We start from the raw sequence: 24,669 nt of genomic DNA on the forward strand, positions 1-24,669 counted from the left end.
TTGGAGTCGTAGGAATGGCATCTTTCTCGCCAACACCCCCCTTAGATCACGTGAAATTGATATTTTTTCCACCCAGCACGATATCAAAGATACAGCCATTAGACCAAGGCATTATCCAGAATTATAAAACTCTCTACCACAGAGAAATTGTTTCTCTTGTGCTGGATAGTATAAAAAAATGTTATGGTGAATATAGCTGTTTTAGCCGCGGTAACGAAAAATATCAACCCTAAGACTCTTAAAAACTGTTTCAAAATGTGCAGGTTTAGACAAACAGATAATGAGCCATAGTTATCAGAACTATCAATATTTTCGAGTACGGACCCTGGGTGGGGACTTGTACTTAACTGTGAAGATTTAACTATTGAGGACTTTGTTCAAGTTGATACTGACATCTGTGTTTATGGAGTTCTTAAAGGAGGGAAATGAAGACGACCAACCGCTGAATCCAGTCACATTGAGCGAGGCAAGGAAACAATAGAAATTCATTAGGTAATAATATATCGCTACCTCAGAAGAAAATAACACATTTTTTTTTTTCAAAATAATATGAAGTAAAACTAATTTTCCTGATTTATTAATGCTCTTGTTTATTTGAACTTTTTCGCTGTTCTCTCTCGATAATTTGAACTCTTTCTCTTGTCCCTTGAGTTTCAAATTATCGAGAGTCGACTGTATCATCACAATATGGACATGACATTCATTGAAACCCTGTTTAGCTTTTCAAAAACCTAAGCATATTGCATTATGTACCAAGTCGAAACAATAGATGGAACAAATAATATCGTTATTTTTAGATCAATTATAGTAAAGCATGGAAAAATTAATATACCGATTGGAAAGTCCCCCACTGGATTTATAGGATTTTTAGTTCAAAAGTTAGTTTATGAGTTACGCAAAAAATAATTCTTTCCTCCCAAACGAAATTTTATACAAGCAACCATCGTTTACCATTTGCTTTTCGCTGTAGGGAAGTTTACTTGGAAGAAAAGTATATACTTTTTCTGATAAATGTTGAAGTAATTTATAGAGCATAGTTTTGGGCGCCGATGTAAAGAAACTTTATTTAAATGAAACAAATCACTTTAGTCGGCTACTTTCTTAGAAATACAACTTTTGAAAATGGAAATAATGTAATTTTACACATATTCGCAATATTTCAAGAAGATGTTCTGCATTACATACTACTATATTATATTTTTACTATGAAACTTCCAAAAGACTTAAAGTCACAAAAGTGCTTGATATTAATGAAATGGACTGCAACAATAAAAAAAAACGTTCTCGACCCAAAAAACCTGCTGCAGCTTTGTAAGGGAAGTCAAAGTCAATCAACGCTTAACATACATCTGCGAGGAATTTACCAATGCTTTTATAAGGAAATGTCCTACCTGAATTAACTTCTTCTTTGTTTTGCGTTTTCAGAAGCAGTAAATTTACATGAGGAAATCATTGCTACTTTAGTGTTCTTAAAAATGCACATAATAACTTCGAATCTTGGAATCATAATAGCGCTAAAGTACTGCCATATAGCGGTAAAATAGTGCCTTTAGAAATTATGAAATGAACACCCCTTTTTAACAGTCTTCCTTTTCTATTATTATACTCGGTCCCGGTCCGCGTTGCTGGTCCCAATAGTTATGCTTACCTTGAATTAAATTAAACGATATACAAACCAAGAGAACATAAAATGAGTTGAATCGTCCGCAAAACACATCTTTATCCTTCAAACACAATAATTCAACTAATTTATTTTTATTAATATATATTCGCACAAAATCGTTCGTTCGCAGTGGTGCCAACTGTTTTTGTTATTTTTAAAATATTTTGCGTCAAAATCGTCAATTTGTCCCAAAAAAAACGTCACCCATAAAACAGCTGAAAACAAAGATTTAGGAACAAGCTAAAAGTTTTATTCAAACAAAAACCCAGCAAAAACTCCTATTACCAGGTATGAGTACAAGTATGCCTGCGCCAAATTGGTAACAACCTCCTCGTACATATATCAGCAGTAATACTTTTACGCGTTCATGTCATTGGAGGAAAGTACTTCGGTGCAAGCATACCTGCAGTCGAACAATAAGTACTTCTTCGCAAGCATACCAGCTCATCAAAATAGGACTGTTTTCTTTTTGCACTGGATACCCTAAGCAGTCACGGACTAATAGAAAACAGAGTACTCGTTTATCCAGGACATCTCCAAAAAAATATACAACACTGTAATGAGCTGTTTAAAAACAATCACAGAAAACAAGTGAAATCTTAAATTTTTAATGTATGAAATGCTCAAATAGTTATAAATATGTACTGCTGCGATTATTCATGACACTGTATCACTTTGAATTTCATGATATTCGATAAATTAGTCACAATAAACTGCTATTGTGAATCTAAAAAGCGTCACTTTATCAAAATGCAATCTGGTAACACCGACTCGACTTGTACTGATGAGATGTTCTGGATAGAACACCAGTGCAACGATGTTCTGGATAGCCCATACAAATGCTGCATCCAGTGTTAAAAGAAAACAGCCCTAATGATAGCTTTACCATAAAGATACTCAAAAAGTGCGAACTCATCCCTGTTGTTTTGTAATCCAACACACTATACCACGCTCCACGGCATGGATTTATTCAATGATGTTATTTTGTAATATAAATTATGTAATATACAACTTTAGGAAACAAGGGTATATTTTATTGGCATTATCAATTAATATTTTTTCTGAAATATAATTTTGCATTACTGATTGATTTTGATTACCGGTATTAATAGAAAGAATCACTTTTTGCATACACAGGTAAATTATTATTATACCCTCCATCATAGGATGGGGGTATATTAACTTTGTCATTCCGTTTGTAACACATCGAAATATTGCTCTAAGACCCCATAAAGTATATATATTCTGGGTATTGGTGAAATTCTGAGTCGATCTAAGCATGTCCGTCCGTCCGTCCGTCTGTTGAAATCACGCTAACTTCCGAACAAAACAAGCTATCGACTTGAAACTTGGCACAAGTAGTTGTTATCGATGTAGGTCGATGTAGATGGTATTGAAAATGGGCCATATCGGTCCACTTTTACGTATAGCCCCCATATAAGGGACCCTCAGATTTGGCTTGTGGAACCTCTAACAGAAGCATATTTCATCCGATCCGGCTGAAATTTGGTATATGGTGTTGGTATATGGTCTCTAACAACCATGCAAAAATTGGTCCACATCGGTCCATAATTATATATAGCCCCCATATAAACCGATCCCCAGATTTGGCTTGCGGAGCCTAAAAGAGAAGCAACTTTCATCCGATCCGGCTGAAATTTGGTACATAGTGTTGGTATATGGTCTCTAACAACCATGCAAAAATTGGTCCATATCGGTCCTTAATTATATATAGCCCCCATATAAACCGATCCCCAGATTTGGCTTGTGGAGCCTCTAAGAGAAGCATATTTCATCCGATCCGGCTGAAATTTGGTACATGGTGTTGGTATATGGTCTCTAACAATCATGCAAAAATTGGTCCACATCGGTCCATAATTATATATAGCCCCCATATAAACCGATCCCCAGATTTGGCTTGCGGAGCCTCAAAGAGAAGAAAATTTCATCCGATCCGGCTGAAATTTGGTACATGGTATTGGTATATGGTCTCTAACAACCGTGCAAAAATTGGTCCACATCGGTCCATAATTATATATAGCGCCCATATAAACCGATCCCCAGATTTTGGTTGGGGAGCCTCAAAGAGAAGCAAATTTCATCCGATCGGCCTGAAATTTGGTACATGATATTGGTATATGCTCTCTAACAACCATGCAAAAATTGGTTCATTTCGGTTCATAATTATATATAGCCCCCATATAAACCGATCCCCAGATTTGGGTTGCGAAGTCTCCAAGAGAAGCAAATTTCATCCAATCCGGTTGTAATTTGGAACATGGTGTTAGTATATGATCTTTAACAACCGTGGCAGAATTGGTCCATATCGGTCCATAATTATATATAGCCCCCATATAAAACGTTCTCCAGATTTGACCTCCAGAGCCTCTTGGAGGAGTAAAATTCATCCGATCCGGTTCAAATTAGGAACGTGGTATTAGTATATGGTCGCTAACAACCATACCAAAATTGGTCCAATCACACAAAAATTGGTCCATATCGGTTCATAATCATGGTTGCCACTAGAGCCAAAAATAATCTACCAAAATTTTATTTCTAGAGAAAATTTTGTTAAAATTTTATTCGGTTCATAATAAAATTTTCATCATTGTCAAAATTTTATTTCTATAGAAAATTTTGTCAAAATTTTATTTCTATAGAAAATTTTGTCAAAATTTAATTTCTATAGAAAATTTTGTTCAAATTTTATTCGGTTCGTAATCATGGTTGCCACTCGAGCCAAAAATAATCTACCAAGATTTTATTTCTATAGAAAATTTTGTCAAAAGTTTATTTCTATAGAAAATTTTGTTAAAATTTTATTTCTGTAGAAATTTTTGTCAAAATTTTCTTTCTATAGAAAATTTTGTCAAAATTTTTATTTCTATAGAAAATTTTGTAAAAATTTTATTTCTATAGAAATTTTTTTTTAAATTTCATTTCTGTAGAAAATTTTGTAAAAATTTTATGTCTACTTTGTCAAACTGAATTATATACGTATTGGATCGATCTTTTTATACCCTTCACCACATCTGTGGTACAGGGTATAATAAGTTTGTGCATTTGTATGTAACGCCAAGAAATAGTGGTCATAGACCCATCTTTTAGTATACCGATCGGCTTAGAATTAAATTCTGAGTCGATTTAGCGATGTCCGTCTGTCTGTCCGTCCGTCTGTCTGTATATGTAATTTTGTGCACAAAGTACAGCTCGCAATTTAAGTCCGATCGTCCTCAAATTTGGCAGAGGGCCGTTTCTTGGGACAGAGACAATCGCTATTGGTTTTGGAAAAAACCGGTTCAGATTTGGATATAGCTGCCATATATATTTATCCCCATAGTCATAGTTAGCGTGTTTATCAACCGATTTTCTTCAAATACCGTACATCCAAATATTTTATGGATCTCGAAAATCTTGCAAAATATCAGCCAAATCGGTTTAGATTTAGATATAGCTCCCATATATATCTTTCGCCCGATATAGACTTATATGGCCCCAGAAGCCAGATTTTTGGCCGAATTTGGTTGAAATTTTGTACTAGGAGTACAATTAGTAGTATAGTCAAGTGTGCAAAATTTGATTGAAATCGGTTCAGATTTAGATATAGCTCCCATATATGTCTTTCGCCCGATATGGACTAATATGGTGCTAAAAACCAGAGCTTTGGCCCAATTTGGTTGCACAGGGAGTAGATTTAGCATTGTAGCTATGCGTGCCAAATTTGATTGAAATCGGTTCAGATTTAGTTATAGCTTCCATATATATTTTTCGCCCGATATGGACTTATATGGCCCCAGAAGCCAGAGTTTTGGCCCAATTTGGTTGAAATTTTGCACTAGGAGTGATTCTTTTGAGGTTAGGATTTTCATGCATTAGTATTTGACAGATCACGTGGGATTTCAGACATGGTGTCAAAGAGAAAGATGCTCAGTATGCTTTGACATTTCATCATGAATAGACTTACGATCTGCCACAACGTCGAATTTTCAGTGAATGGGCCCTAGAAAAGTTGGCAGAAAATCCGCTTTTTTATCGACAAATTTTGTTCAGCGATGAGGCTCATTTCTGGTTGAATGGCTACGTAAATAAGCAAAATTGCCGCATTTGGAGTGAAGAGCAACCAGAAGCCGTTCAAGAACTGCCCATGCATCCCGAAAAATGCACTGTTTGGTGTGGTTTGTACGCTGGTGGAATCATTGGACCGTATTTTTTCAAAGATGCTGTTGGACGCAACGTTACGGTGAATGGCGATCGCTATCGTTCGATGCTAACAAACTTTTTGTTGCCAAAAATGGAAGAACTGAACTTGGTTGACATGTGGTTTCAACAAGATGGCGCTACATGCCACACAGCTCGCGATTCTATGGCCATTTTGAGGGAAAACTTCGGAGAACAATTCATCTCAAGAAATGGACCGGTAAGTTGGCCACCAAGATCATGCGATTTGACGCCTTTAGACTATTTTTTGTGGGGCTACGTCAAGTCTAAAGTCTACAGAAATAAGCCAGCAACTATTCCAGCTTTGGAAGACAACATTTCCGAAGAAATTCGGGCTATTCCGGCCGAAATGCTCGAAAAAGTTGCCCAAAATTGGACTTTCCGAATGGACCACCTAAGACGCAGCCGCGGTCAACATTTAAATGAAATTATCTTCAAAAAGTAAATGTCATGGACCAATCTAACGTTTCAAATAAAGAACCGATGAGATTTTGCAAATTTTATGCGTTTTTTTTAAAAAAAAGTTATCAAGCTCTTAACAAATCACCCTTTAGTAATATAGTCATGTGTGCGAAATTTGATTGAAATCGGTTCAGATTTAGATATAGCTCCCATATATATGTTTTTCTGATTTCGACAAAAATGGTCAAAATACCAACATTTTCCTTGTCAAATCGCCACTGCTTAGTCGAAAAGTTGTAAAAATTACTCTAATTTTCCTAAACTTCTAATACATATATATCGAGCGATAAATCATAAATAAACTTTTGCGAAGTTTCCTTAAAATTGCTTCAGATTTAAATGTTTCCCATATTTTTTTACTAAAATTGTGTTCCACCCTAGTGCATTAGCCAACTTAAATTTTGAGTCTATAGGTTTTGTAAAAGTCTATCAAATTCTGTCCAAATCGAGTGATATTTAAATGTATGTATTTGGGACAAACCTTTATATATAGGATGTGATATGGTATCGAAAATTAAGATCTACAAAGTGGTGCAGGGTATAATATAGTCGGCCCCGCCCGACTTTAGACTTTCCTTACTTGTTTTTTGTTAAAATTGTGTTACGTCCCATAACGTTAGATTTAAATTTTAAGTACATAGATTTTGTAAAAGTATATACAATTTTGTCTAAATCGATTCAGATTCAAATTCATACATATGGGAATATAAACCTTTATATAGCTCGCAACAAATTTAAAGGATTTGAGATAGTATCAATACATATACTCGTACTGTTGGTATCTTCTCATATTATGATAGGTATTTATATCATTATTTTATTTTATTAAACATTGCCCTAAATTTGAAATATAGAGTACAATTGGCATCTAATGTGAAATTAAGACCTGTTTTTGCACACATAAATAAATACGATACTTTATATCGACCCACTTACGGTACCCCCACAATAGAACTACAAATTAGTGGTATTAAAATGAGATTTAGTTATATTACCCGGAGTCGACTCCGGAGTCGGAGTCGGAGTCGGAGTCGAGCAAAATTGGCTCGACTCCACAGCCCTGGTTTTAACTGCAGTTCACGAAATTACATCATCTCATAGAAGAAAAAATTAACTAAAAGTCGCTGCAGATGGTGGAAAAAATTGAGTGTCAGCCACCTCCGACAAAAACAGGTGGACTTTATTTTCTGATGTGGTCACCATCCTAAGAAATTTGACGCCATCCACTGGCATCCCAAACTCAGGGCCCAGCTTATACTATACTATTGGACATCATTGAACATGCTGTGCAGGTGATAACGAACATCAACATCTGACATAAAGAACGAAATTTCGATACATGAGATCTGTATTCTAATTTTAATTAATGTAAAGTCATGTCTTTATCTTAAAGAAGCTGTGTCTTTGGATCCAAGTAAACTTTTTTTTTGAGTGTAGAGAGCTCCGGATCACTGGGTAATGGGAGAGTGAGAATAGTTTAGGAGTAAATCCTGCAAAAACAAAATTGGTTCTCACGTAAGATTCCTAGATTCCCCTTAGATGGCATTGAGCGGGCATAATACCTCAGACTCACAGCAACCTTGTACTCGTGCAAAAAGGCAAAAGTGGGGTGTAAAACAGTAAAACAACACTGGAGTGGCTACCATGGTTGCCACAGTTGGTAGAATTTTACCAAAAATGGTAGGTTGGTAGAATTCTGGATGATTTGGTAAACTTTCCAAAATATACCTCTCTAAATAAGAGTTACATAAATTTTCTATGGAAGTAAAATTTTGACCAATTTTTCAATAACATTAAATGTTGACAAAATTTTTTATACAAAATAAAATTTTAACAAAATTTTCTATAGAAATAATATTTTGACAAACTTTTCTATAGAAATAAAATTTTGATAAAAATTTCTATAGCAATAAAATATTGAAAAAAAATTCTATAGAAACAAAATTTTGACAAAATTTTCCATAGAAATAAAATTTTAACAAAATTTTCCATTGAAATAACATTTTGATTTTTTTTTTAAGTTTGGTAGATTTTTGGTAAATCTTTTTCAAATTTTGGTAGATTATTTTTTGCACGAGTGGCAACAGTGCTGATTACACGGTGTTTTAGTCTGGTGCTCAGAATTTCAACAACCAATGATTTTAAATAAAATTCAGCCAATGACGTGTTTTTAAATATCAAGCTCAGTTAGTAAAACATGTACAGATTCTCCTAATATAATGTTCCATATATTTTAAGAAATTCCACATGTACATAATTACTTTGTTGTTTTAGAATTGTACGAACCAGTTCTTCTCCTTTAGTAAGTATTCACGTACCCATATTTAGTTCATAACGTTTTTGAGACTTATATTGGGCTAGGGAAAGTTTCTTAAAAATTTTATAAATCAAATTAAACAAACTATTTTTTGTTTTGTGTATAGAAGAAAATTCTTTTGAATTGAGGTCAAATTGGCTTTAATATGAGTGTTGCTTTTATATTTCGGGATTGGGCAACCCTGATGTTTCACTGCTAGCTGACAAAAGGTACATCTCGCCCAAAAAATGCCCAGCAAAAAAAGCGTCGCCAAAAAAGTAATTAAAATGTTATTTTTGGATCCGGAAGTGGTGCAAAATTTACGCAGAAGCGATAAATTTAACATGGGCTTGTCATAGGACGGAAGTCCTCCATATCAACAGCCGGTGCACTGAATTTGCATCACTTATTTAGGTGTGATCCGAATTCAATGTTTTGGATGTAAATTAAAAAAATTCTGTGCTATTTTGTCAAATAAATCATTTTTATAATTTTTAATGGATTCTAACGCTTGTCGGAAACGTTTGAACTCAAATATTTTCAAAAATTAAAAATTTTTTCAGATTGGAGTTAGCATTTTTTTCGACAAAATTTAAATAATTTGTACCATTTTATGAATTCTTAAACTGTTTTTGACCAATTTGAAACAAAAACATTTGAATTACCTATTAAAAATATGTAAAAAAAACATGTAATAAAAAATTGAATGAAAATAACTTCCTGTGTAGTTAAAATAAAGAACATCATTGGGAATACATCTTCTGGAAGTGCTTTAAAAGTTGTGCCTTTGGAAGAACTTCCAAAATTTTTGCTGGGATGGAATTAAATCGTGAACATTCTCGTGCGATTGAAGCTGCGGAAAGGACCAGTGTTTATCGATTGTAAGTTGAATTCAACCGAAGGTTCTCCAAATTCAATGATTGTTCCGGAAACCATTGATGCTGTGCGCCAACTGATTTTGCAAGATCGTCATGTGACCTATCGTGAGATTGAGGTAACCTTAGATATTAGTGGGACCAGTATCGTCAACAAAATTGTACCACACAATTTTTGACAATCGCTCAAAAAAGGTTTGTGTCGACTAATCGAAAGAAATACTCCAAAAATACGATTTCGTCTATAACATCGTGACAGCCAGAGTGGCAAAAGAGTTCGAAAAAATGGGGAATATTTTGAAGACCAATAAAGCGATTTTCGATTTTGTTCTCGACGATTTTTTGTACCTTCGCTACAAAGATAAAACGAATTTAAGAATAGGAAATGTCTTTCAAAACTTTACTTTAAAGACAATACAGCAATCCCTCGATTTACGTCGCCTCGGTTTACGTTGTTTCGATTTACGTCGTCAAATTTTTTGTTCCATCCAACTTCGATTAACGTCGCCATTCGATTTACGTCGTCGATTTTTTGCCGACTTTATCAGAAACGCCTTCCATAAGTGAAATAAGTACCAACGATAAAGAAATCGAAACATTTATTTCTGAAATTCTTACCAAAAATTCGTCAAATTCCGAATATGAATGAATAAAAGTCTGAATTACCTTAATTTTGAAGTTTTTTGTTATGTACACAAACATACGTTCATAATTAAATGCACTTAGGAGTAAATATGAGCAATTTTTAATTCGGTTTACGTCGTTTTGATTAACGTCGTCAAATTTCAGAACCAATCACGACGTAAATCGAGGGATTACTATATTTACTTGAAACATACACGACAAAAATATAGGTTTTTATACATTTCGGTGTAAATAAAGGGTGATTTGTTAAGAGATTGATAACTTTTTTTTTTAAAAAAAACGCATAAAATTTGCAAAATCTCATCGTTTCTTTATTTGAAACGTTAGATTGGTCCATGACATTTACTTTTTGAAGATAATTTCATTTAAATGTTGACCGCGGCTGCGTCTTAGGTGGTCCATTCGGAAAGTCCAATTTTGGGCAACTTTTTCGAGCATTTCGGCCGGAATAGCCCGAATTTCTTCGGAAATGTTGTCTTCCAAAGCTGGAATAGTTGCTGGCTTATTTCTGTAGACTTTAGACTTGACGTAGCCCCACAAAAAATAGTCTAAAGGCGTCAAATCGCATGATCTTGGTGGCCAACTTACCGGTCCATTTCTTGAGATGAATTGTTCTCCGAAGTTTTCCCTCAAAATGGCCATAGAATCGCGAGCTGTGTGGCATGTAGCGCCATCTTGTTGAAACCACATGTCAACCAAGTTCAGTTCTTCCATTTTTGGCAACAAAAAGTTTGTTAGCATCGAACGATAGCGATCGCCATTCACCGTAACGTTGCGTCCAACAGCATCTTTGAAAAAATACGGTCCAATGATTCCACCAGCGTACAAACCACACCAAACAGTGCATTTTTCGGGATGCATGGGCAGTTCTTGAACGGCTTCTGGTTGCTCTTCACTCCAAATGCGGCAATTTTGCTTATTTACGTAGCCATTCAACCAGAAATGAGCCTCATCGCTGAACAAAATTTGTCGATAAAAAAGCGCGAAACACATTTCGAACCGAACACTGATTTTGGTAATAAAATTCAATGATTTGCAAGCGTTGCTCGTTAGTAAGTCTATTCATGATGAAATGTCAAAGCATACTGAGCATCTTTCTCTTTGACACCATGTCTGAAATCCCACGTGATCTGTCAAATACTAATGCATGAAAATCCTAACCTCAAAAGAATCACCCTTTAAAAGAACATGTTTGCGGCATTTGAGAACCATTTAAATTCTTATTGCCACCATATATTTTTCTCCGCTCGAAAATTATTTTTACAAAGACAAAACACATACTCTAGATAAGCATTAAATGGATGCGGCAACCATGTCCAAACATGTTTTTTCTGTGCGTGTAGATTAAGAGATATGTAACTAGGAACAATATTTCTGATTGCAGTACTAGATGTTCCAATTCAATTTGTTTAATAAAATTTTCTTAACAGAAAAATTTATATTCTCCAAGCGAATCTAAATCCTTATTACTTGCTCATATATAATTTTTTTATTATTACTATTTATAGCCATTACTTATCGGTAATGAATAATGTGGTTGAGAGCAAGATACATATAAATTGTATTGACTTAAAAAAATGTTTGTTTACATTAAAACTTATGCAAATCGTCAATTTAACGTGAACACGCTTTTTTTGACACTAACTATCCCGTAACGCTGAATAACATGAAATTTGACGTTAAAGGCAGATTCACAACGCCAAATACAATTTCAAATACGCCTACGGAATTGTTTAGTGATCTAGTTTGGCTTTTTTCGTTAATTTTAATTAATAATTTTAATTGCTTTATAATTCCATACCAATTGATATTTTTCCACTTTTTTTTAATTTTTTCATGAAATTAAATTAAGTTATTAATATTACTAATAACAAAAATAAAAGACTATCACGCTAGAACGTGTAAAACTCCCGAATATGTCGGTGTTTTGTTCTGAAATTCGCTGAAGTTCGCTAACGTGAACTCTCTAGGTTTTAATTAGTTCACGTTACCGCGAGTGCACTGTATGTCACTTTGTAAAAATCGTGAAATCGTAAAAAAAATAAAATAAAAAACGTTAAAAGGAAACATTTTCATTTTATTATCAATATTTTAGGAGAGTTAACAAACGCAAATATACCGAAAGCGAAGAAAATTCATATATATCTTTTCTGGAAGTGCTTTAAAGAAAATAATTTCAGAGCAAATTCCATTTCCGCTGGGGCAATTATCATATCCCCACTGTATCATAAATATTTTCCGAAGCATTTCGATGAACATGTCCTACACCTTGTGAAGATTGCAAGTCCATTTTGTAATCCGTTAATGCCTTCTCCAAAATTTGTTCAACCGGTGAATATGTGGAACGTGATCGTAAACGAGCTTTCGTCATTTCAAGAGACTGTAACGAATAAAACAAAACAAAAAAATAATTTGGTATCAAAATTGCTTCAATTGACTTGTTTAAATTAACAAGTATTGGTATAGATCGGGGATCTGTTCTGCCAGAAGTCACAATGCCCTTAAAATTGCAATATAAACCAATTGTAAATAGTGAAATAACAAGTGCGATATCTATTCTTAACACGGAATTATTTAAGCCCGATTCGCCGTCTTGAGATTATCGACACTGTATTGTATTTTTATACCCTCCACCAAATGATGGTGGGTATATAAACTTTGTCATATTCCGTTTGTATCACCTCGAAATATTGGTCTAAGACCCCATAAAGTATATATATTCTGGGTCGTGGTGAAATTCTGAGTCGATCTAGCTATGTCCGTCCGTCCCTCCGGCTACCCGTGTGACTGTCGAACGAAACAAGCTATCGACTTGAAACTTGGCGCAAATAGTTGTTATTAATGTAGGTCAGGTGGTATTGCAAATGGGCCATATCGGATCGGACGTTTACGTATAGCCCCCATATAAACCGACCCCCAGATTTGACTTGCGGAAGCTCTAGGAGGAGCAAATTTCATCAGATGTGGTTGAAATTTGGTACCCATGGTAAAATTTGTCTATATCGGTCCATAATTATATATTGCCCCCATATAAACCTACCCCCAGATTTTGCTTACGGATCCTCTTGGAGGAGCAAATTTCATCGGATGCGGTTGAAATTTACTATTTTTGCTAACAACCATGAAAAATTGGTCCATATCGGTCCATAGTTATATATAGCCCCCAGATAAACCGATCCCAAGAGTTTACTTCTTCCTGGATAAGCAATTTCATTTGATCTTGCTAAAATTTGGTATTAACCACAAAAATTTGGACCATATAGGTTCATATTTCCGACCCTCATATTTCTCTTCTGCCTCTCTTTTACAACGCAAAAATTCATACCGATCAAGAACTGAAGTAAACCTATAAAATTCAGTTCTTGACCGGTATACACCCCGTATGGACTAACTTCCAAATTAGAAGACGATTTTAAAGAGTTTTATGATAACTTGCCATCGGCAAGAATTACCACAACCCAAGTAACTAATTCGATTACGGCTTACTTGTATTTTTTTTTTTTTTTGACTCTCCGAAATGCCTCAGGCGAATCCTGCTGAGGCATTTTGGCCGAAATGTCTGTCCAGGGCTTCAATACTGTCATTACGACATTTTCCCGATAATATTCATTATTTATTTTTACCGCTCGATCGATGAATGCCAGCGGGGGCAATACATACTCGTATCAGCCATGTATGTAAGCACAAACCTTTAATAAATTTACATTACGCGCGACAGCTTGTTCACAGGTCAACATTTTTGGCACCTGATCCTGTTGGTCTTTGTTTTCTTTAGATATAGCATTGGCTTTCTCCCATTTGTCTTCCTCACGCTTCCTTTAAAATAAGTTAAAAAGTGCAAATAATATTAATTACAATAAGTTAAGTATATAAAAGTTATATGGGGGAGTAATGCTTAATTACACTGCCTCTAGTTTTGTATCGATTTCTGCCTCTAAAGCTGAAAATTTATCATTGATTTCTTTTATTAAGTCCATGTTAGGAAACGCGAAGAATATGTGAAAATAAAATTTGATGGCAGTTTTTCAGTTGCTATGATACCACTATTATTCCAGCTATGTTTGTAACCATAGCAACTCCAAGCGAAACACTAGTTGTGTTCCTTTACTTTAATCCTCATTCACATTACACTTCCAAAATCCACTTTAACTAGATTTCAACTGTCATTTGCCTTATATTCGATTTCGAGCCTAATGTGAATGAGCTATTAGATGAATTTCAAACATCCTTTCAGAGGACAGAATTTCTTTAAATGAACCGGTACGGAAAAATAGTAGTAGATGGTATATGTCAAATGTTATTGTCAATTTAATAATTCTTGCCTAACATGGGCGTATGTGAGTTTTATTGTTTTTATTTTTTTATATTTATCCGAACAACCATATATTACTTTTACTCGGAAAATTTGTCGACAAAAGTTAAATAATAAAGTACTGAAAGAGGGATTTCTTCTCTATATTTTGTGTAATATATTTCTTCAAGAAATGAGTTTTACACCATTGGGTTGGTTTAACAGTCCCCGGTCTAACAAAGAAAAACACATTTTTTTGTCAAAATTCGTTTTTATTATTCAACATAGTTCCCTTCAAGAGCGATACAACGATTATAACGACCATCCAATTGTTTGATACCATTTTGGCAGTACTCCTTCGGTTTTGCCTCAAAATAGGCCTCAGTTTCTGCGATCACCTCTTCATTGCAGCCAATTTTTTTCCCTGCGAGCATCCTTTTGAGGTCTGAGAACAAGAAAAAGTCGCTGGAGAATACGGTGGGTGGGGAAGCAATTCGAAGGCCAATTCATGAATTTTTGACATCGTTGTGGCACGGTGCGTTGTCTTGGTGGAACAACACTTTTTTCTTTTTCATATGGGCGGTTTTGTCGCGATTTCGATCTTCAAACGCTCCAATAACGCCATATAACAGTCACTGTTGATGGTTATTCACAGAGGCCATTACTTTGCCAGCTGACTTTTGAGTCTTTCCACGCTTCGGAGACGGTTCACCGGTCGCTGTCCACTCAGCCAACTGTCGATTGGACTCAGGAGTGAAGTGATGTAGCCATGTTTCATCCATTGTCACATATCGACGGATAAACTCGGGTGTATTACGAGATAACAGCTGCAAACACCGCTCAGAATCATCAACACGTTGTTGTTTTTGATCAGATGTGAGCTCGCGCGGCACCCATTTTGCACAGAGCTTCCGCATATCCAAATATTGATGAATGATATGACCAACACGTTCCGTTGATATCTTTAAGGCCTCTGCTATCTCGATCAACTTCATTTTAAGGTCATTCAAAATCATTTTGTGGATTTTTTTTATGTTTTCGTCGGTAACCACCTCTTTCGGGCGTCCACTGCGTTCACCGTCATCTGTGCTCATTTCACTACGCTTGAATTTTGCATACCAATCAATTATTGTTGATTTCCCTGGGGCAGAGTCCGGAAACTCATTATCAAGCCAAGTTTTTGCTTCCACCGTATTTTTCCCCTTCAGAAAACAGTATTTTATCAAAACACGAAATTCCTTTTTTCCCATTTTTTCACAATAACAAAAGTTGCTTCACAAAAGACGCTCTATCTCACAAATTAATTGACATACAGACTTCAAATTTTGACAATTTGACAAATTTTTCAAATTTGATTTGAAGGTTGGTACTATATAAAACTAATATGCATTTAATACTAGCGACGCCATCTATGTGTCAGACCGGGGACTTATCAGCCAACCTGTTAGTCTTAGTACATAAGAATATATAAAATAAATGAATTGAATTATGATTTTTCTATAACAAAGATGAATATTTACATAATATCTTGTTTTCGTAAATTATTGTTATGAAATTATAATTGTTTTAACAACTTTTCATACAATTTATGGTATTTGATAAGCAAATGTGCTCTTCAGTTCACTGCTTGCGCTCTGAGAGAAGGAGAGTGTATGTACTGTATTCGACAGCATACATGCTGCACACAAACAAAATGTTTTCTAATTCAATCACGAAATTAATTGATCCAATTAATTTTTTAATTGAAATGTCTTCAATCACAGAAATGATAGTATCAATTAAAAAATTGATTGACAATCAATTAAAAAATTAATTGATCCAATTAAATATTTAATTGATACTATTAATTTGTGTGATTGATTTTTATTTCAATTAAACAATTTGTTGAATCAATTAAATTTTTAATTGAATATTTTTTAAAACTCAATTAAGATTTTAATTGGAAACATTTTCGTGAAATTTTTTTCTGTGTGTGTAAAGTTATTCGATGCAGACCTCTAGTATACATGTATTTAAAACTTAAAATAATTAAATAAATTAAAGAAGGTACCATACGTGTGATCATGGAACGTTGGTTGAATAAAACAAAATAAACTCAAGCAACTAGAAGATATAACTTTCTGTTTTTGGAGTTTTAGTTTTGGATTTAGCGGCTAAAGGTGGGTATTAAGTTCGAGTTTATCAGCTAAAATCGCCAGTTGCTTTGGTGTATTCCCCATCAAATTTTAATAAAATTTGCATCAAAGAGGTATAATTTTATACTGATTTGTTTTCGATTTTATGCTTAGTACTAAGTTCGTTTCTGCGAAAAACGAATATCTTCATCTATCTCCGTAAATAGGGTCTCAAACCCAGGGATGTTACCTTATTTATACGAAATAATGTGGTATCACAATGGGCTGAATAGTCTAAGTGAGCCTGATACATTGGGCTGCCACCTAACCTAACCTAACCTATACGAAATAATATGCCTGCCTATTTTTTCGTGCGAAAAATCCAGGGTTATATAAATATGTGCTTTAAAATGCTCAAAACGCTTAGCGGCTAAAGCCTAGTACTAAGATCACGTTTTCGCGCGAAAAACTGTTATACTCCATATAAAAAACGGTAGCGCGGAATAAATGCGAAATCTTTGTTTTGAGTATTTTCAGGCACATATTTATACAACCCTGAATTTTTTCACACGAAAGAATTGGCAGGCATATTATTTCGCATAAATAAGTTAACATCCCTTGGTTTGAGACCCTATTTGCAGAGATAGATGAAGATATTCGTCTTTCGCAGAAACGAACTTAGTACTAAGCATAAACTCGAACTTAATACCCACCTTAAATGTTCATTCATTTATTGTTTATTTAGGTAACTAGGAACGCTATTTAACAGGGAGCGACATTGAATTAAGTTATACACGCCAAAATACACACCTACTCCTAGCCCTTTATTTGAAAAAGAAGAATGCGCATTTATTTATTTTAGAAAACAATTTTGTTATTGAACAAATACAATACAAATCTAACAAATAAGCTTCACTATATCAAACCAATATTTTATTTACATGCGTTGGACACCACATAAATAATTTTAATAAACAAATTATTTCTTATTCACATTGCAGATTTTCAACTCGAAAAAAAATAAAGTACAACAAATGGAAAAATTTTCGCTAGTTTTTCTCATTTTTTAGTTTTGTATGGGATTTCGCATAGGAAATCGAACATAGTACCGACCTTAAGGTGAGTACTATGTTCATAGTTTTCACCAAAACACTAAATTAAAAATACAAAAATCTATATGAAGACGATTATATTTTTATATTCTTTTGAAATAATGGATGTAAAATATCTAAGGAATTAATTGTGGACCATTTTATATACATAATATAGGCAGGCATATTATTTCGCATAAATAAGTTAAAAAAGCGAAATTTTCGGTAGCAAAAATTTATTTAAGTCTACAACAAAAAAACAGGGCTGTGTACACAAATTTTAAACCAGCTAATCGCTTTTAAAAATTGTTAATATATGTTCCAAATATTCTTCAAATAAAGTGTTTATTAATTACAGACTTTTTAAAACTTTTACGCACACAATGATTGTAATAAATTAAATGTTTGCTGCCAAAATATGTTTTTGACAACCGTGTTATTTTCATTAGAGGTGCGTACCAGCTTACGAAATTGAACGCTACCGAAAATTTCGTTAGCATAAATAGCAATGCATTTCTTATGGGAATGAAATTTTTCGTTAGAGGTGCATACCGGCCTTAAACTCGAACTTAATACCCACCTTTACAATTTGGAATATTGGTAGAAAAATACATATCATCTTACCCACCTTAAGTTTTTAGTTATTTGTAGTAAATCAGCTGTATCGTACCGTTGCCAACTTCTCAGTAATTTCTAGCAAGAGTTGCCGTATCTTTTTTACTTTGCACAGAAAACCAGTAGATGTCGTTTGGAAAATTGGCCCACTCTTTGGAAAATTTATTTTCTGAACTTGTTCTCAACGTTGTCGCTTGGAGGATATCCCTAAATAATTGTAAAAATCTATTTGTAAATGGAATGATCTATTTTAGAAGCAATTTTCAATGATTTTATTACTGCAGATTACACTTACTCAAGCAATGGAGAGCGACATCTATGCGGCAAAAATTATACATACAGAGAAACGATTGTCCCTTCTGTTTACATGAACATCTCTGACATTTGCTTCAATTAAAATCCGCTGTTTAAAAATAAATTCGGCAAATGAGGATTTCAACAACATCACAGCATGCATTTGCGGCGATATATTTTCATAATCGTATCCAGCATAATTTACTGCGAATTCCTTGGAGATTTCATCAAATTAGCACCATGCCACTGGCCATTGGAGGGAGAAGTTTTGAATGCAATGCTCATAGCTGATACCCATTTATTGGGTCCTTTAAGAGGACATTGGCTCGATAAACTTTATCGTGAATGGCATATGAGAAGATCATTTCAAGCTTCTCTGTTCTTGCACAAACCTGATATAATTTTTGTTCTTGGTGACCTGTTCGATGAAGGTGATATGGTGGACCACGTAGAATTTGGAGAATTTGTCCGACGATTTCGTAGTCACTTCCAAGCTTCAGTTCCTGTGATAAGCGCAGTTGGAAATCACGATGTTGGTTTTCATTACAAGTAATGGAAGAATTGATAGATGAATGAGATTCTAAAAACATTTTTTCTTCCTAGAATGCATCCATACTTTATGGACCGCTTCGAAAATGAATTTAACAATACTGGAGTTGAAATTTACACATTACGTGATAATCATTTCGTTTTTATAAATTCAATGGCCATGGAAAATGATGCTTGCATTTTCTGCGATTCTGCAGTGAAGCAACTCCATAAGGTTGCAGGTAAATACTAAGAGCAAGATTTTGCCTTCGGAAGTAAGATAGCTTCGTTTTATGTGCTATATTTACGTTACAGTAGATGAATTAAATTTCCTCATCTATTTACAGTGATTCACAAAAGTATTCGTTATTTGTTTTTTTTTTTTTGATTTCTTGGAATCACATGCATTTTTTTTTGTAAACCGTTTAACATTTTTATGAAATAGTTTTATTAAAATGTTTCCATGGACATACATAAAAACAAAACGTAAACAAAAAACAGTTTTTATTGTTGGAACAATGAACACAAAAAAATGCATTTGATTTCAAGAAATCAAAAAAACGAATACTTTTGTGAGTCACTGTACCCATTTTCAATTATTTTAGACATTCTTAACTGCCTTAAACAAAATTCAACATGCAAAGACCGGGAAGTCCTAAGGCAGCACAAACGTTATAGCCGTCCCATAATTTTACAACATTTTCCAACTTATCGCAAATCTGATCTATCATGCCGAGAACACGATGCACCACTCATGGAAGATTATAGAGAACAATGGGAAGTCCTCTCTAAAAATTCAACAGATTGGCTAGGTAAGTTTAGTGACCAACTAACGGTCAGAAATGTAAAACCAAATGTTTGTCATCAAAACAATATATGAATGTTACTATATCAAGATGTATTCCCGAAGTATGGACACATCACCACACCTCCTCGTGTCTGTGAACCCAACACCTTCTACTCACTCTGGACACATCTCGAACTGGGGTAGAAACTTAAAATCAAAAGACATTACTCTTCTCCCCTTATTCCCATATTTGTAAAATACCTACGAATCCGGTGGAATACAACAATTGCACATATCAATACTAGAGGCGAATAAATTCCTCGATATTTGTTTGCTCAACTTTTCGTGTGTTCGGACAAGTAAACACTATAATTTTGAGGGCTAACTTTTTTCCTTTTGGTGTAAATGTGCCATTTCCATTAGCGTAGTTACAAATTTTAGCTAGGGGGCTATAGCCCCCTAGCTAAAATTTAATAGATTAAACTTATAGGTTCAATTAATGTTTTATTTTATGAAAATGAATAAAAAATCAGACATCAGGATAACTAGACAATTAATATTTAATAAAGCAACTAAAAGTAGTTGCACACTTTTTCCCAGCAAAAAAATGGGAGTTGTTCTAAAGGCACAACTTTAAAAGCAGTTCCAAAAATGTCCAAAGAAGTTAATTATTTAACACAATAAGTTTTTTTAATTCAGTATTTTATTTTGTTTGTTTTTTCAATTATGTTAAAAAGAAGAATATGCCAGGGCAAACGCTTCAGACAAGCGTTAGAATGCATTAAAAACTATCTATTTAGGAAAATATCACAAATTTTTTAATTCACATTCAAAACACTTCCACGGAATATTTAAAATATTCCCCCTTTGTAATTAATCTTTAGTAATTACTAAGGCGTAGATTTCATAGATTCTAGTCTTCACTCCTCGAACGATTGTCGCAGATTTTTTTCACCACCAGGCAATACACAAACATTGTTTTTTTACTTACGAGGTGAGGTTGCACCCAAAGATGATCACGAACTGTAAATAAAACAAATGTCATTTTCGTAGTAATTGGTTGAAATACCAACGTTAAATAAGCATCACCTCATGTCAATTCCCCAGTATGCATAGATATTTATATAAATATTTTTTTATTAATAGGTAAACTTTTGCATCCTCGATTGGCTTTCTCTGGACATTCACATAACTATTGCTTCTTCATAAATCGTTGGGGTATTGAAGAATATACTGTTGCATCGTTTAGTTGGCGCAATAAAATCAACCCAAGCTTTCTTATGGTAATACATTTTCTAATATTTGTACATAATTTTTGTTTTAATTTGAAATGAATTAATTTTATTCCAAGGTTTCCTTGAATCCCACTTCCCATATGGTATACAAATGTAATATGTTGGAGCAAAACACTGTGTATACACTATACACAGTAGCCGCGGTTTTATGCCTACTGTTAATTATTTGGGACTGTTTAAAATGGGTTTACTCATCTATTCGTAAAAGAAAACATAATATTAAAATGCAATAGATTCTAATTAGTTGCTAATAAATTTAATTCTTATATTTTATATTTTGAATACAAACTATTTTATAAAACAAGTAAGGAAAGTCTAAAGTCGGGCGGGGCCGACTATATTATACCCTGCACCACTTTGTAGATCTAAATTTTCGATACCATATCACATCCTATATATAAAGGTTTGTCCCAAATACATACATTTAAATATCACTCGATTTGGACAGAATTTGATAGACTTTTACAAAACCTATAGACTCATAATTTAAGTTGGCTAATGCACTAGGGTGGAACACAATTTTAGTAAAAAAAATATGGGAAACATTTAAATCTGAAGCAATTTTAAGGAAACTTCGCAAAAGTTTATTTATGATTTATCGCTCGATATATATGTATTAGAAGTTTAGGAAAATTAGAGTCATTTTTACAACTTTTCGACTAAGCAGTGGCGATTTGACAAGGAAAATGTTGGTATTTTGACCATTTTTGTCGAAATCAGAAAAACATATATATGGGAGCTATCTTTGGCACACTTGACTATATTACTAATTGTACTCCTAGTGCAAAATTTCAACCAAATTGGGCCAAAACTCTGGCTTCTGGGGCCATATAAGTCCATATCGGGCGAAAAATATATATGGAAGCTATAACTAAATCTGAACCGATTTCAATCAAATTTTGCACACTTGACTACTAATTGTACTCCTAGTGCAAAATTTCAACCAAATTCGGCCAAAAATCTTCTGGGGCCATATAAGTCCATATCGGGCGAAAGATATATATGGGAGCTATATCTAAATCTGAACCGATTTGGCTGATATTTTGCAAGATTTTCGAGATCCATAAAATATTTGGATGTACGGTATTTGAAGAAAATCGGTTGATAAACACGCTAACTATGACTATGGGGATAAATATATATGGCAGCTATATCCAAATCTGAAGCGATTTTTTCCAAAACCAATAGCGATTGTCTCTGTCCCAAGAAACGGCCCTCTGCCAAATTTGAGGACGATCGGACTTAAATTGCGAGTTGTACTTTGTGCACAAAATTACATATACAGACAGACGGACGGACAGACAGACAGACAGACGGACATCGCTAAATCGACTCAGAATTTAATTCTAAGCCGATCGGTATACTAAAAGATGGGTCTATGACCACTATTTCTTGGCGTTACATACAAATGCACAAACTTATTATACCCTGTACCACAGTAGTGGTGAAGGGTATAATTATTTGAGAATTAATTAGGATAACAGCAACACATTGGAGATATGCTTAAACAAGAAATTAAGATAAGGAAATAAATTGGAACAAGCTGTAAAATATAATTCTCTACTTATTGCTCCAAATTGAACATGCTTTTCATTGAAAAAGTTGAGTTTTTCATAAAAAATTGCAAAAAAATACGAACATTGATGGAACTAGCGCCGTAAATGCAATGACGCAATCTAATTTCCCCAACCCTTTAGTACATTGATATTCGACCAGAACGAATATCTGATAGGTCCGAACACCAGAACATACATACCATACCGAACACCAGACCATACTCGCGAAATCAAGAACGCTTTGGCTCCGCTAAGATGGTGAAAATGGGTTAGTCTTGTTAACGAAGTTTCCGATTTCGACTCCTGCCAGGACTAGCATTTGTAAAAATATTTACGTATGTCTGCTAAAACAACCGGTCACTGCCATTCTGAAAAGTGCGCCTTTCTTCCATCAATTAGCCGTAACAGTTAATATACAACCGGATATCGGCCCCCAGCGAAGTCAAAATTAATTTAAGAATTATTGCATGAATTTCTGCGAGCTGCTCCAACAACAGCTATATGTCGCAAATCACACGAACTCAACAGATGTTGTTTTTCAAAAAAAAAAAATCAAATCTTTATTAAGTCGACATACATCATACATATATAAAGGTATGAAATATTTTATAAACGATTGTTAAGTTAATAAAAATGTGTATATATTTTTCTAATAATTTTGAACATAATTAAAATACCAGTAATTTTATCACAGACACAGACATATCTTTCTGATAATTAATTGTCTTCAAAGATGTTAGTAGGTATTGTTATATATGTATACGTTCTTAAGTAACAATTTTATAATTTCCTTTATTAAAAAAAAATATTATTATTTAAAATTAAAAATTACAAAATATTTAATATTTTTAAAATTTATTTTCAAAAAATTTAATAAATTATTATATAAAAAAGTGTCGCCAACCTTGTCGCTAAGTACATTTTGAAATTTCTTACGAAAAATTGGGTGAATTATAAATCCAGCTTATGCTACAAAATCGAAATAACAATCTATGTGTGAACTAGCTTTGCTATAAATGAAGGGTGTGATTCATTTGTAATGCATTACCATGGAACGTTCCTACGCCTCGACACGAACGAATCGTCAAAGCGATCCTCTCTTTAAAAGTAGTTTCGGTTTTTGATAATCAATCATAAATGCTCACAGTATGACATCATATGAGGACTTTCTGGAACATTATTTGAAGTTTATTTTGATTTCTGATTAATGAATCGGATCAAAGGGGTGAAAAGTTACTACCTGATAATCTTCTTAACCCACAATTGGTATAGTTTTGTACTATGGCTATAAGAAAAATGATGCGAAATTTTATTCATGAGAAAACTGCTATATTACAGTTTTCTCAAAACGACTAATGTTGATTAAAATTGATACAAATAAACCACACGACCTTATTTTAATTACAAAGAGTCGATAAGTGGATACTCCAAAATTTGAAAAACGACAATGATTTTCATTTTTTCCTCTAGCTTTCGAGAGTCGATCGATTCAATTTTTCAATCGTATTTCCTGCTTTGTAGAAAGATTTTAAGGTGAGGAAACTTGCTTCAAATGTGGAAAATTTAGAATTGGGGAAACTTACATTAACAAATCTTCAGAATGACCCACAAAAAATTTCGTATTTCGATATAAAAAATTGAAATATACACAAAATAAAACTGCTGGATTTTTTAAATAAACGATTATCGATAAGTAAGTGAATTAATATGATCTCTGGAATAAGATTTCGGGTATGTAAGAATACGAGTGATCTTATCTACACATATATTGCGATGGAATAGGAGACTTATTAAATACAGTATATATTGTTTACTATATACAGTATGTCAAGAAAGTGTTTTGACAATAGGATAAAACTTATGTTTTGTTCCAAAATTAAATATAATTTAATTTTAAACAATATTTTATTATGTATTTTGCAAAGTATACATATTTTAT

At 33.8% G+C, this 24,669-nt stretch overlaps 2 protein-coding genes across 2 annotated transcripts; one reads left to right on the top strand and one right to left on the bottom strand.

Annotated features, from left to right (window-relative positions):
* Positions 1-12,215: 12,215 nt before the first annotated feature.
* LOC142223896 (uncharacterized) lies at positions 12,216-14,268 on the bottom strand. The gene is made up of 3 exons (XM_075293728.1): positions 14,063-14,268; positions 13,849-13,975; positions 12,216-12,539 (listed from the first exon to the last, which is right to left on the bottom strand). The coding sequence occupies exons 1-3, from the start codon at positions 14,134-14,136 to the stop codon at positions 12,369-12,371; spliced, it is 372 nt and encodes a 123-aa protein (XP_075149843.1). The 5' UTR covers positions 14,137-14,268; the 3' UTR covers positions 12,216-12,368.
* A 4,379-nt stretch (positions 14,269-18,647) lies between these two features.
* Positions 18,648-21,447, top strand: PGAP5 (Per1-like protein PGAP5). Its single transcript, XM_075295961.1, has 5 exons — positions 18,648-19,113; positions 19,168-19,334; positions 19,698-19,904; positions 21,026-21,162; positions 21,231-21,447. Exons 1-5 carry the CDS (start codon positions 18,722-18,724, stop codon positions 21,405-21,407), a joined length of 1,080 nt encoding a protein of 359 aa, XP_075152076.1. The 5' UTR covers positions 18,648-18,721; the 3' UTR covers positions 21,408-21,447.
* The last annotated feature ends 3,222 nt before the right edge of the window (positions 21,448-24,669 follow it).

The sequence above is a fragment of the Haematobia irritans genome, chromosome 2 (assembly GCF_050003625.1).
Source record: "Haematobia irritans isolate KBUSLIRL chromosome 2, ASM5000362v1, whole genome shotgun sequence".
Lineage (NCBI taxonomy): Eukaryota > Metazoa > Arthropoda > Insecta > Diptera > Muscidae > Haematobia > Haematobia irritans.